This window comes from Gopherus evgoodei, chromosome 12 (genome assembly GCF_007399415.2).
Source record: "Gopherus evgoodei ecotype Sinaloan lineage chromosome 12, rGopEvg1_v1.p, whole genome shotgun sequence".
Lineage (NCBI taxonomy): Eukaryota > Metazoa > Chordata > Testudines > Testudinidae > Gopherus > Gopherus evgoodei.
Window position 1 is genome coordinate 2,410,805 of NC_044333.1, and position 12,844 is coordinate 2,423,648.

General features: G+C 54.9%; 1 protein-coding gene across 1 annotated transcript in view; it reads right to left on the reverse strand.

Moving 5' to 3' along the window:
* Positions 1 to 7,357, reverse strand: part of CARMIL2 (capping protein regulator and myosin 1 linker 2) — a 130,226-nt gene extending 122,869 nt beyond the window's left edge. The window contains exons 1-2 of the mRNA XM_030581180.1: positions 7,237 to 7,357; positions 109 to 200 (exon numbers count right to left, since the gene is read on the reverse strand). Coding sequence (XP_030437040.1) covers positions 109 to 200; positions 7,237 to 7,276 — 132 coding nt within the window. The 5' untranslated portion in view covers positions 7,277 to 7,357. The remainder of the gene's footprint in view (positions 1 to 108; positions 201 to 7,236) is intronic.
* Between the last annotated feature and the right edge of the window lie 5,487 nt (positions 7,358 to 12,844).

Sequence of the window (12,844 nt, forward strand, 5' to 3'; positions counted from 1 at the left end):
GAGCTGCCACTCATCTGCAGGTACAGCACATTTCAGTGACCCAAGCCAGGGAATTCTAGGCTCAGACCCAGAACAATGGGATGAAATTCCTAAGTTACCAGAACGTACCAAGATGTCATCTTCATACTTGGATTTGACTTGCAGCTGGACAGGCTTCACCAGGATGATTTCCTTTGACCCCAGCAAGGCGGTGATGCTGTCTGAAAAGACAACACCCAATCAAACAAGCTGGCAGAGATGGGGAGGCTGATCACCCTGTCAGTAGCCAATGTGAAAGAAATTGGGGTCTCCCCAAAGCACCCTGTGAGATGCCATCCACGTTGCAGCAAGCACTAGCTAACCCCTGCTTTTCATTCTCAACAAAGTCTGGCTAGTAGCTGAATTCCCCATGCCCCACTACAGGAGGATAACACCTGGGGGTGCTGGTAAGAGAGACTGGGGTGAGCTTTTCAAAGCAGTCTAGGGGATTTAGACATGCTGATTTTAATGGATCTCAATCCCCTACACCACTGTATCAATCTCAACCCTTTCTTCATGTTCTGCTGCCAGTCACATGGCTTGGAAATACATTAATCCCCTTAGTCACATGGCAGCGACTGGTATCCATTGATAGCAGTGTGATTATGGTTACATCTTACCCTCCAAAGCCAAAAATAACCACCACAAATGTGTGCAGTCCTGCAAATGACACACCAGTGGAGATGTCCAGGATAGGGTCTGGGGAGATGGTCTGACCCACGAGATGATCAGTTCTGCCTCTTCCTGGACATCTATTAATAGCCTTCCAGCACTGACCCTCAAGGATTTCTGATCACACGCCCACTTCTTATTGTCAAACATGTGGAGATCTCAGGACTTGTCTACACAGGACATTAGCGTATGGCAAGCCCTGGTGAAGATCTACAGAGCAATAGCTTGTCATCAAGTAATGTCCCACATGGACACTGCTGTTTGTCCACATGCACTACAGAACGGTTAGTGCATTGTAACAGTGTCCACACAGGCTGTTACTGCCCAGCAAGCTGGCGCACTGTAGTCACTCCCTGATTGCCAGGAGCTAACGCCCTGGGTAGACAGCCCCTCAGGCTCGCTCCTAAACTCAGACTGTTGCCACAAATGTGCCTCTGTGAGGATTTTTCTTTCACTCCCAAAAGCTTTTCCCTTGCTGATCACCCTAGTGCCATTTTGGCTAGTGCTCAACACAGAGTGTCACTGTAACGCTGCAGGGATATATCTGCTTAGCTATGTTGCCTGAGGACCCCTGACTCTCGTGGAGATCATTAAGGCCTCCTTGTCTGGGGGCTATTTGTGAAATTGCCTCCACCTTGCTGTGTCCAGTCGAACTCCTTCACCCCTATATGTCCTTTGTAAGGTATCTTGCTCAGACCAACCTGGAGTTTGCTCCCATCCAGTGTAAAGCCTTTTTCTTTGTCACTGCAGATCCCTACACGGTCTCTCATTGTGTTGCCTGACCATTTTTGCCCCAAATTGCCAAATCTTCAACAATTACAGTCCATTCTATCCAGATACACAAAGATCGGGGACAAGATGCTTTGGCAAATTCGAGGTGCTGAGACAATCCCAAAGGGAGGTCACTACATCTACCCGAAGAGAGGTTGGAGGTGCAGAGTTTTGAGCTGTCTGTCTGGTCAGACCTTGGCTTACATCACAAACAGAAAATGTTTTTGCATAGACACATCTTCCTGAACCAATTAGATGCACTGACATGAAACTCGATTGATCACTGTGACTCTGCTATTACCACAGTGTCTGAATTAGCTTCTCCCCAGCCACATGGGGGTCCAGGGAGAAGAGATCTCACCTCTCTGAGACCCTGGGCTTCTCTGGACCCTCCTTCCACACTTCCCTGCTCTCTCTTGCCTGTCCTCAGCTGAGGAGCTGAATCATCTTGCTAACTGTTTGATCATCCAGTCCTGGACTGGCCCACACAGGGATGCTTGCAAAGTGGGAGAGATAGCTCAGTGGTTTGAGCATGGTCCTACAAAACCCGGGGTTGTAAATTCAATCCTTGAGGGGGTCGTTTTGGGAACAGGGGTAAAAATCTGTCTGGGGATTGGTCCTGCTTTGAGCAGGGGGTTGGACTAGATGACCTCCTGAGGTCTCTTCCAACCCTGATATTCTGTGCACAGACTGGTGACTCAGCCTGAACCTACTCACACTGTCACACACCACAAATAAGACAACTGGTTGAAAGGCCAGAGTTACACTATGTAGCTGGTTTATAGGTCTGTAATTTAACTGTCAACAGTCAAACCTGACAGTTAAGAACATAAGAACAGCCATACTGGGTCAGACCAAAGCTCCATCCAGCCCAGTATCCTGTTCTCCAACAGTGGCCAATGTCAGGTGCCCCAGAGGGAGTGAACCTAACAGGCAATGATCAAGTGATCTCTCTCCTGCCGTCCATCTCCATCCTCTGACAAACACAGGCTAGGGACACCATTCCTTACCCATCCTGGCTAATAGCCATTAATGGACTTAACCACCATGAATTTATCCAGTTCTCTTTTAAACGCTGTTATAGTCCAGCCTTCACAACCTCCTCAGGTAAGGAGTTCCACAGGTTGACTGAGCACTGTGTGAAGAAGAACTTCCTTTTATTTGTTTTAAATCTGCTGCCCATTAATTTCATTTGGTGACCCCCTAGTTCTTGTATTATGGGAATAAGTAAATAACTTTTCCTTATCCACTTTCTCCATATCACTCATGATTTTATATACCTCCATCATATCCCCCCTTAGTCTCCTCTTTTCCAAGCTGAAGAGTCCTAGCCTCTTTAATCTTTCCTCATATGGGACCCTCTCCAAACCCCTAATCATTTTAGTTGCCCTTCTCTGAACCTTTTCTAATGCCAGTATATCTTTTTTGAGATGAGGAGACCACATCTGTACACAGTATTCAAGATGTGGGCATACCATGGATTTATATCAGGGCAATAAGATATTCTCTGTCTTATTCTCTATCCCCTTTTTAATGATTCCTAACATCCTGTTTGCTTTTTTGACCACCTCTGCACACTGTGTGGACATCTTCAGAGAACTATCCACGATGACTCCAAGATCTCTTTCCTGATTAGTTGTAGCTAAATTAGTCCTCCTCATATTGTATGTAGAGTTGGGGTTATTTTTTCCAATGTGCATTACTTTACATTTATCCACATTAAATTTCATTTGCCATTTGGTTGCCCAATCACTTAGTTTTGTGAGATCTTTTTAAAGTTCTTCACAGTCTGCTTTGGTCTTAACTATCTTGAGCAGTTTAGTACCATCTGCAAACTTTGCCACCTCACTGTTTACCCCTTTCTCCAGATCATTTATGAATAAGTTGAATAGGACTGGCCCTAGGGCTGACCCTTGGGGAACACCACTAGTTACTGTGACGAAGTGGGACTGTTCTTAATGTTTCCTCTGAATACTGTGTAGGGGCCTCAGGTTCTGGCCAAAACTCTGTCTCTGTGGCAACTCAGGGCCCAGACCCTTCCCCACTGCAAGAGGATGCTAAAGGTGTTGGAGAACAAAGAGGTCAGGTGACCTGCTGGCCCTGGGAAGAGACAAAGGCCAGAAAGGAGGGGCTGGAGGGGATTTCAGTTGGGAGCTGGCTGGGGATGGGAAGTGAGGGCAGATGGGGTTGTCTGCCTTGCTGGGCCCCAGAATGGACCCGGCTGAGAGGTCCCATTCTCTGTACCCAGACTGCTCTGTTTTAGACCGTGTTCCTGTCATCTAATAAATCTCTGTTATACTGGCTGGCTGAGAATCATGTCTGACTGCGAAGTGGGGGTGCAGGACCCTCTGGCTTCCCCAGGACCCTGCCTGGTAGACTCAATGTAGGAAGCGCATGGAGGGGCAGAGGATGCTAAATGCTCCAAGCAGAGACCCAGGAGGTGAAGACGTGTGAGCTTCTTGCCCTGAAGACAGTCTGCTCCAAGGGAGAGGAGGCTCCCCAAAGTCCTGACTGGCTTTGTTGGAACCAGTTCCAGAGCGTTGCCTGGGGACTCCGTGACAGTTACTCCTTTCCAGTCTGAGAATTTACCATTAGTTCCTACCCTTTGTCCCCTGTCTTTTAACCAGTTCTCAATCCATGAAAGGACCTTCCCTTTTATCCCATGACAGCTTAATTTACGTAAAGCCTTTGGTGAGGGACCTTGTCAAAGGCTTTCTGGAAATCTAAGTACACTATGTCCACTGGATCCCCCTTGTCCACATGTTTGTTGACCCCTTCAAAGAACTCTAATAGATTAGTAAGACACGATTTCCCTTTATAGAAACTATGTTCACTGTTGCTCAACAGTTTATGTTTTTCTATGTGTCTGACAATTTTATTCTTTATGATTATTTGAACTAATTTTCCCAGTTCTGACGTTAGACTTACCGGTCTGTAATTGCAGGGATCACCTCTAGAGCCCTTTTTAAATATTGGCATTACATTAGCTATCTTCCAGTCATTGGGTACAGAAGCCGATTTAAAGGACAGGTTACAAATCCTAGTTGATAGTTCTGCAATTTCACATTTGAGTTCTTTCAGAACTCTTGAGTGAATGCCATCTGGTCCCGGTGACTTGTTACTGTTAAATTTATCAAGTAATTCCAAAACCTCCTCTAGTGACACTTCAATCTGTTACAGTTCCTCAGATTTGTCAGTTACAAAGGACGGCTCAGGTTTGGGAATCTCCCTAACATCCTCAGCCGTGAAGACTGAAGCTAAGAATTCATTTAGTTTCTCCGCAATGACTTTATCATCTTTAAGCGCTCCTTTTGCATCTCGATCATCCAGGGGCCCCAATGGTTGTTTATCAGGCTTCCTGCTTCTGATGTACTTAAAAAAACATTTGTTATTACCCTTTGGAGTTTTTGGCTAGCCGTTCTTCAAACTCCTCTATAGCTTTTCTTATTACATTTTTACACTTAATTTGGCAGTGTTTATGCTCCTTTCTATTTATCTCACTAGGATTTGACTTCCACTTTTTAAAAGATGCCTTTTTATCTCCTACTGCTTCTTTTACATGGTTGTTAAGCCATGGTGGCTCTTTTTTAGTTCTTCTACTGTGTTTTTTTTTAATTTAATTGGGGGTATATATTTAAGTTGGGCCTCTATTATGGTGTTTTTGAAAAGTGTCCAGGCAGCTTGCAGGGATTTCACTCTAGTCACTGTACCTTGTAATTTCTGTTTAACTAACCCCCTCATTTTTGCATCGTTCCCCTTTCTGAAGTTAAATGCCACAGTGTTGGGCCATTGAGATGTTCTTCCCACCACAGGAGTATAAAAACGTTAGGCTCTTCTCACATGGATGACAGTATTCCCAACACCTGGGAAGGGTTCGGCCTAACAGTGTGCAGTCTTCTTCTCCTGCTCCCACCAGAAGGCAGTGTAGCTCACCAAGGCCTATCACATGGGACAGTGGAGAGGGATTTCATCCTGGCTGATTTCTCTTCCGCCAGAAACCCTTGGAAGGGCTGCAGCTGTGACAGCCGCCATCTTGGCCAACACCAGAGATTGAACCAGGAGCCTCCACCAGCATCCACAGGCTGAGATACAGAGCCAGGCTCCCCACCTGGGGGCTGGCCAGACACATCCTCCATGGACCCGGCCCAGAGAGGGACCCATTGCACCCCTGCCTTGTGGGTTACACAGCCAGCTCCTCCAGTGGCAGGAGCAGACATCAGGCCTGGCTCTGTTCACAAAGTGTTTTGTTCTGGTCTGGCTGGCTTGCCCGTTTTAGGGATGTGGCTTGGTGGCTGTGGGGGATATGGAGTTCAGGCTCCTTGCTTCTGGCGGAGAACATGTCTCTGCTGGGCTAAGCTATGGTTCCTCTGGCTATTGCAGTGGCATAAATGACTGCGACCGCGGCCTTTGTCTGTGCAACTCCAAAACCCCAGGGGGATGGGGGAGGGGGGTGCTTTGTAGCTTCTGTTATTCGAGCACACTGCACAGAGCCCTCCTGCCAGGGGCTGGGTGTGTCCCCAATCCACCTTTCCCCCATGCCAGGGGCTGTGTTCCCCAGGGCCTGTCTCCCATTGTCCCCCCTGCATACAAAGGGCTCTGTGCATCTCCCCAATCCCCTTCCTCACAGCTCAGGGTTCTGTCACCCTTCCCCATCCTCCTCACCGTTCCTAATTCTTTTCTGTCTGCCAGGGAGATTAGGGTGTCAGTCTTCTTAAGGTGACCAGGATCTGGGAATCTGTAACTTACCAGGAAGGTGCTAATGGCTGCCATCAACTAGCTCTTTGATCTGCACCCAATTATCCCGGAGGCAGCAGCAGTGGGGTTTGCTACCCAGATGCCAGAGGCTCCATGTGCCCCCTTGTGAACAGTTCCCTGTTCCCATCAGGGTGCACTCCTCACCCCCCAGTCCATAAGCCTCATCTCTGACACTGTTCCTCTGGCTCTCTGCCCTCTCCAGCCCTCCCAGGCAGCTCCCTTTGCTGCTCCTTGGCCTTCAGCCCTGGCTTTCCAGCTTGGGACAGTCAGCTGGCAAACTCCTCTTGCTGATTTTCCTCCCTTCCCCCCGAACCTCCTACAGCTTCCACCAGGGACCACCTCTCTCTGCAATCTTCCCTGATCCTTCACAGCTGCCCCGTTCCCTCAGCCGGCCAAACTGGGAGCAGCTGCATGGCACAGGACCTGGCTCATTTAAAGGGGCCAGCCACCCTGGGATGCCCAGTTTTCCCCTTCCATTCTTCTGATATTGGTGAGGACCAATCAGGGTCTGCCCACAGGTGCCGAGACGATTCCTTGAAACTTTGGCCTGGATCAGATGAGGTGTTCAAAAGTTATCGCATTACAGACAAAGACCCTCACACACTCAGCCAAATACCAGTAAGGTCAAGTTTTCCAATGCAGCAACTTTGTGGGTGACTTGCGAGGACTCTGCCGGTGCTCAGAGCCCGGTTTGCAGATGGGCTGAGCACCCCTAAATCACATCAGCTCCTCTGAAGAGCATGCCCCAAGCTGGGCACCCTACATGAATGGACATTTTGATCCCTAGCTACTTTCCCAAGCTCACTCAGTACGTCAGCATCAGAACCAGGAGAGAACCCAGCCCCTTGCTCTCCCCTCTACAACATCTGGAGAAATGAAGAAACAAAGGCTCAGCTCCCATCCTGCGCAGTTGGCCCCGGTGACAAAGTATGCAGAGAGAGAGCAGGGAGCAAGCCAGGCCTCATCACCTTCGACATGGCCTCAGTGGCTCTGGCAAGCTCTGAAAAGGATGCTGCTTACCTTGTAGGTGGCATGGGATCCCTCTCGGGGAAAGAGCCATCTCTGGGGCTCCTGGGAGACTGGCCAAGGTAGCAGCACGGGCTACCAGAGCAGCATCTTTCAGCCCAGCCTGCAGTCAGAACGAAACTGGCCCTGCTCAGAGGAAGCGATGAGGTTACTTACCAACCGGTAGTGCCGCTGCTTTGCACCCCCTCCTCCCTCAAGCTGCCTCTTCCTGCCCCTCAGCCGAGATTCAGCCAGAGAGCAAGTGGAGCGAAATGAAACCAACCAAGCTAGCAGCCCACGCAGGCCCAGAGATGGCGACAGGCGTTCACCTAAAACAACAGTGCCCTGCCCAGGAGACAAACACCAGGGGACAGCAGCCCACAAACTGCTCTGGCTTGGCAGGGAAGTGGAGCTCAATGCAAGTGCAGAAACAGTTATTTCTCCTTCCCCCTTCACCTTGCTGTCTGAGCCCTGAGCTCCCCCTCACACACTCAGCTCCGCCCGTGCTCCTCAGCCCTGACCCGCAGCCCCCTGCTATTCCGCTCCGGGCTCCCCACATACACACAGCTCAGCCCGTGCTCCTCAGCCCTGAACCGCAGCCCCCTGCTATTCCGCTCCGAGCTCCCCCTCACACACTCAGCTCCGCCCGTGCTCCTCAGCCCTGACCCGCAGCCCCCTGCTATTCCGCTCCGGGCTCCCCACATACACACAGCTCTGCCAGTGCTTCTCAGCCCTGACCCGCAGCCCTGACCCGCAGCCCCCTGCTATTCCGCTCCGAGCTCCACACACACACTCAGCTCCGCCCGTGCTCCTCAGCCCTGACCCGCAGCCCCCTGCTATTCCGCTCCGGGCTCCCCACATACACACAGCTCCGCCCGTGCTCCTCAGCCCTGACCCGCAGCCCCCTGCTATTCCGCTCCGAGCTCCCCACATACACACAGCTCTGCCAGTGCTTCTCAGCCCTGAGCCGCAGCCCCCCTGCTATTCCGCTCCGAGCTCCCCACACACACACAGCTCTGCCAGTGCTTCTCAGCCCTAACCCGCAGCCCTGACCTGCAGCCCCCCTGCTATTCCGCTCCGGGCTCCCCACATACACACAGCTCTGCCAGTGCTCCTCAGCCCTGACCCGCAGCCCCCCTGCTATTCCTCTCCGGGCTCTCCCCACACACACAGCTCTGCCCGTGCTCCTCAGCCCTGACCCGCAGCCCTGACCTGCAGCCCCCCTGCTATTCCGCTCCGGGCTCCCCACATACACTCAGCTCTGCCCGTGCTCCTCAGCCCTGACCTGCAGCCCCCCTGCTATTCTGCTCCGGGCTCCCCCGCCCCAGCTCTGCCAGTGCTCCTCAGTCCTGACCCACAGCCCCCTGCTATTCCGCTCCGGGCTCTCCACATACACACAGCTCCGCCCGTGCTCCTCAGCCCTGACCCGCAGCCCCCCTGCTATTCCGCTCCGGGCTCCCCACATACACACAGCTCTGCCCGTGCTCCTCAGCCCTGACCCGCAGCCCCCTGCTATTCCGCTCCGAGCTCCCCACATACACACAGCTCTGCCAGTGCTCCTCAGCCCTGACCCGCAGCCCCCCTGCTATTCCGCTCCGGGCTCCCCACATACACACAGCTCTGCCAGTGCTTCTCAGCCCTGACCCGCAGCCCCCTGCTATTCCGCTCCGGGCTCCCCACATACACACAGCTCTGCCCGTGCTCCTCAGCCCTGACCCGCAGCCCCCCTGCTATTCCGCTCCAAGCTCCCCACATACACACAGCTCTGTCAGTGCTCCTCAGCCCTGACCCGCAGCCCCCTGCTATTCCGCTCCGGGCTCCCCACATACACACAGCTCTGCCCGTGCTCCTCAGCCCTGACCCGCAGCCCCCTGCTATTCCGCTCTGAGCTCCCCACATACACACAGCTCTGCCAGTGCTTCTCAGCCCTGACCCGCAGCCCTGACCCGCAGCCCCCTGCTATTCCGCTCCGAGCTCCCCACATACACACAGCTCTGCCAGTGCTCCTCAGCCCTGACCCGCAGCCCCCTGCTATTCCGCTCCGAGCTCCCCACATACACACAGCTCTGCCAGTGCTTCTCAGCCCTAACCCGCAGCCCTGACCCGCAGCCCCCTGCTATTCCGCTCTGAGCTCCCCACATACACACAGCTCTGCCCGTGCTCCTCAGCCCTGACCCGCAGCCCCCCTGCTATTCCGCTCCGAGCTCCCCACATACACACAGCTCTGCCAGTGCTCCTCAGCCCTGACCCGCAGCCCCCCTGCTATTCCGCTCCGAGCTCCCCACATACACACAGCTCTGCCAGTGCTTCTCAGCCCTGACCCGCAGCCCCGACCCGCAGCCCCCTGCTATTCCGCTCCGAGCTCCCCACATACACACAGCTCTGCCAGTGCTTCTCAGCCCTGACCCGCAGCCCCCTGCTATTCCGCTCCGGGCTCCCCACATACACACAGCTCTGCCCGTGCTCCTCAGCCCTGACCCGCAGCCCCCTGCTATTCCGCTCCGGGCTCCCCACATACACACAGCTCTGCCAGTGCTGCTCAGCCCTGACCCGCAGCCCTGACCCGCAGCCCCCTGCTATTCCGCTCCGAGCTCCCCACATACACACAGCTCTGCCAGTGCTTCTCAGCCCTGACCCGCAGCCCTGACCTGCAGCCCCCCTGCTATTCCGCTCCGGGCTCCCCACATACACACAGCTCTGCCAGTGCTCCTCAGTCCTGACCCGCAGCCCCCCTTCTATTCCACTCCGGGCTCTCCCCACACACACAGAGCTCTGCCCGTGCTCCTCAGCCCTGACCCGCAGCCCTGACCTGCAGCCCCCCTGCTATTCCGCTCCGGGCTCCCCACATACACTCAGCTCTGCCCGTGCTCCTCAGCCCTGACCTGCAGCCCCCCTGCTATTCTGCTCCGGGCTCTCCCCCCCCAGCTCTGCCAGTGCTCCTCAGTCCTGACCCACAGCCCCCCTGCTATTCCGCTCCGGGCTCTCCACATACACACAGCTCTGCCAGTGCTTCTCAGCCCTGACCCGCAGCCCCCCTGCTATTCCGCTCTGGGCTCCCCACATACACACAGCTCTGCCCGTGCTCCTCAGCCCTGACCCGCAGCCCCCTGCTATTCCGTTCCAGGCTCCACACACACACACACACACACACACACAGAGCTCTGCCTGTGCTCCTCAGCCCTGACCTGCAGCCCCCCTGCTATTCCGCTCTGGGCTCCACACACACACACAGCTCTGTCAGTGACCCTCCAGCCCCACCCACAGCCCCCTGCTATTCCAGCCCGCGGGGCTTTTTGAGCAGAGTTTTTTCCAGATATCAAGTGAGACGCAGGCTGAGCCCCTGTTGAGCCCCTTCCCCTCAGCCCAGGCTGAGATCTCCAGTGGGGTGGGGTGGGGTGGGGTGGGGATTGCCTGAACTCCTGCTTTGCTGCTCACACCTCAGGATACAAAAAGCAGCTCCCCCTTGACTTGCCCTCAGCTCAGCCTGCAAGGGCACCTGCATCTCCCAGGGCAGCTGGGACAGTCTTTCCCAAACCGGGGAGCAGCATCTGTTCATCACAAGCCCAGCGTCAAGCCTCTTCCCCTAGGGTGCACGCTGCTATCTGCTCCCCACTCCTCCACGCACCTCTCTCTCCAGCCCCTCAGCTGGTTACTGGTGGATTCCTGCCAGTCCATGAATGGGACAGCACAAGAACGAGAGGGGGATGGTGGCTATTTTGCCTTCGCCCACCCTGCTGGAGGCCTGGGAAGCATGGGCAGGCTCAGTTGCTCACTCACCCCTCAGATTTGCACTAGGAGAAAGCCAAGGCTGGCTGTTTCAAAGAAGGCCTTGGGTTTTGGGGCACCCAATCGGAGGGGCTTTGGGCCCACCACCCAGGCATGCTGAGCACCCACAGCCCCTATTGATTTCAACTGCTGCAGGAGCCATTAATGCTCCGCTGACCATCGGGCCACATCAGGCGTGTGAACGCGACTCCCAGAGTCACTGGCCAAATTTTGCAAACCTCAGCCCAAGTGAAGGGCTGCCAGCACCGAGCCAGCGGAGCAGCAACCAGCTGGGAAGCGTGGGGCTGCTGGCATTCAGGGTGCACGTCTGTGTCACTAACACAAGGATGGGGGCCTCACTGGACACACAGATGTGGGAGGCAAAGAGAAGGGCAGGGTCTAGAATTGTTCACTGCCCTCCATGGGTCACAATCTCATGTGAGCAAGTGGCAGGAATCTTCTGAGCCATGTCGAAAGGAGAAGGGAAGCAGGCTCTTGGCCACTCAGCACTCTGAGCACGAGACCAGCTAGAGAAGGGCCATCCGTGTCAGGCTGCAGCATCAGGGTCTTCCCCAGAGGGTTGGTGAGGCTGTGAGGCAAGGTGGCCTTTTCTCACCCTTTTCACATGTGAAAGCAGCAGATACACCTTTGCAGGAAGTCATCTCCCCACAGGGGCTGCTGCCTCCGGAGACTCAAACCACAGCTGGTAGCTGATCAGCCAAGCACAACCCTCCCCAGCTGGGCTCTATAACCCCTGTGAGGGGCTTGTGCACCCCTTTCCTTGGGGCCATGGGGGAATCTCCTCCCCCACACCCAGCCAGGGCTGCTCCACTGTGCCCACCCAGCCTCTCACTTCCCCTCGGGTCTTGCAGTCAGGGGCTGGAGCTCTCCCTGCTCCGAGAGGCCACACTCCCTGGCTCTCCCTCCAGCTGCCCCTGGCAGGCTTGTCACCTCACGTGCCTGACTCACCCTCTGCACTGCAGCCGCATTCCCCTCTCAGATGGCTCCTGTAGCCCCAGGCTGACTCAGCCCCAGGCTCTCCAGCCCTCAGGACCAGTCTCCCCCGCAGGGCCCCATCTGCAGGCTCAGCCAGGCGGAGCGGGGGGTTCACGCCCACCAGGGAGAGGAATTGATCTGTTAAATGTAAGCTGAGATTCCACAGACAGTACTGAGGCCTCAAACTGGAGCCAGGCCATATCCCCGAGGGCCAGCTCAGCCTGGCACCCAACCCCTATGGCCAGCAGTACCCAGCAATCCCAATCTCAATGGGCTAGGAGCAGACCCTGAGCCCTCTGCTCCCACCCTAAGGGCATCTCTGCCCATGTCCCACTGCTGCAAAGGCCCTGCACAGCCCCTGGGGGAGGCCACCTGGGCACCTCCCCATACCAGCCCCTGCCCAAGGAGCTGAGCATGCAGCTCCTCCCACCCTGAAGGCCCTGCACATCAGCTCCACAGCCCCTTCCCCTGTCCTGTGTCCTCATCCCTTGCTGCCTGAAGAGCTCCAGGCTCCCCTGGAGCTGGCACCAAGCCTATGGCTGCAGCAGCTTTCCTGTACTCTCTGTGGGCCAGAGGCCAGGTGACACCCTGTGGGCTTGCAAACCCTCTCTGCTGACCCTCATGGCAGGAAGAGGTGGGCACATCTTAACCCTGATCTCAGCCAGCCACCTTTACCAAGCAGGAGGAGGCGTGTTGGTTACCCGCAGCCCTTGGGCTACCTCCGGGGTAAGATGACTAGGGCCTGCGTGCTTGGCACCAGACCTTGCCCTAGGGAACCAGCCCTCTGTGACATCCAGACTGGCCACTGCAGCAGGCTCCAGCCCTGGCACACTGCTGCGAAACCTGCCGCCCTGCCTGCTGC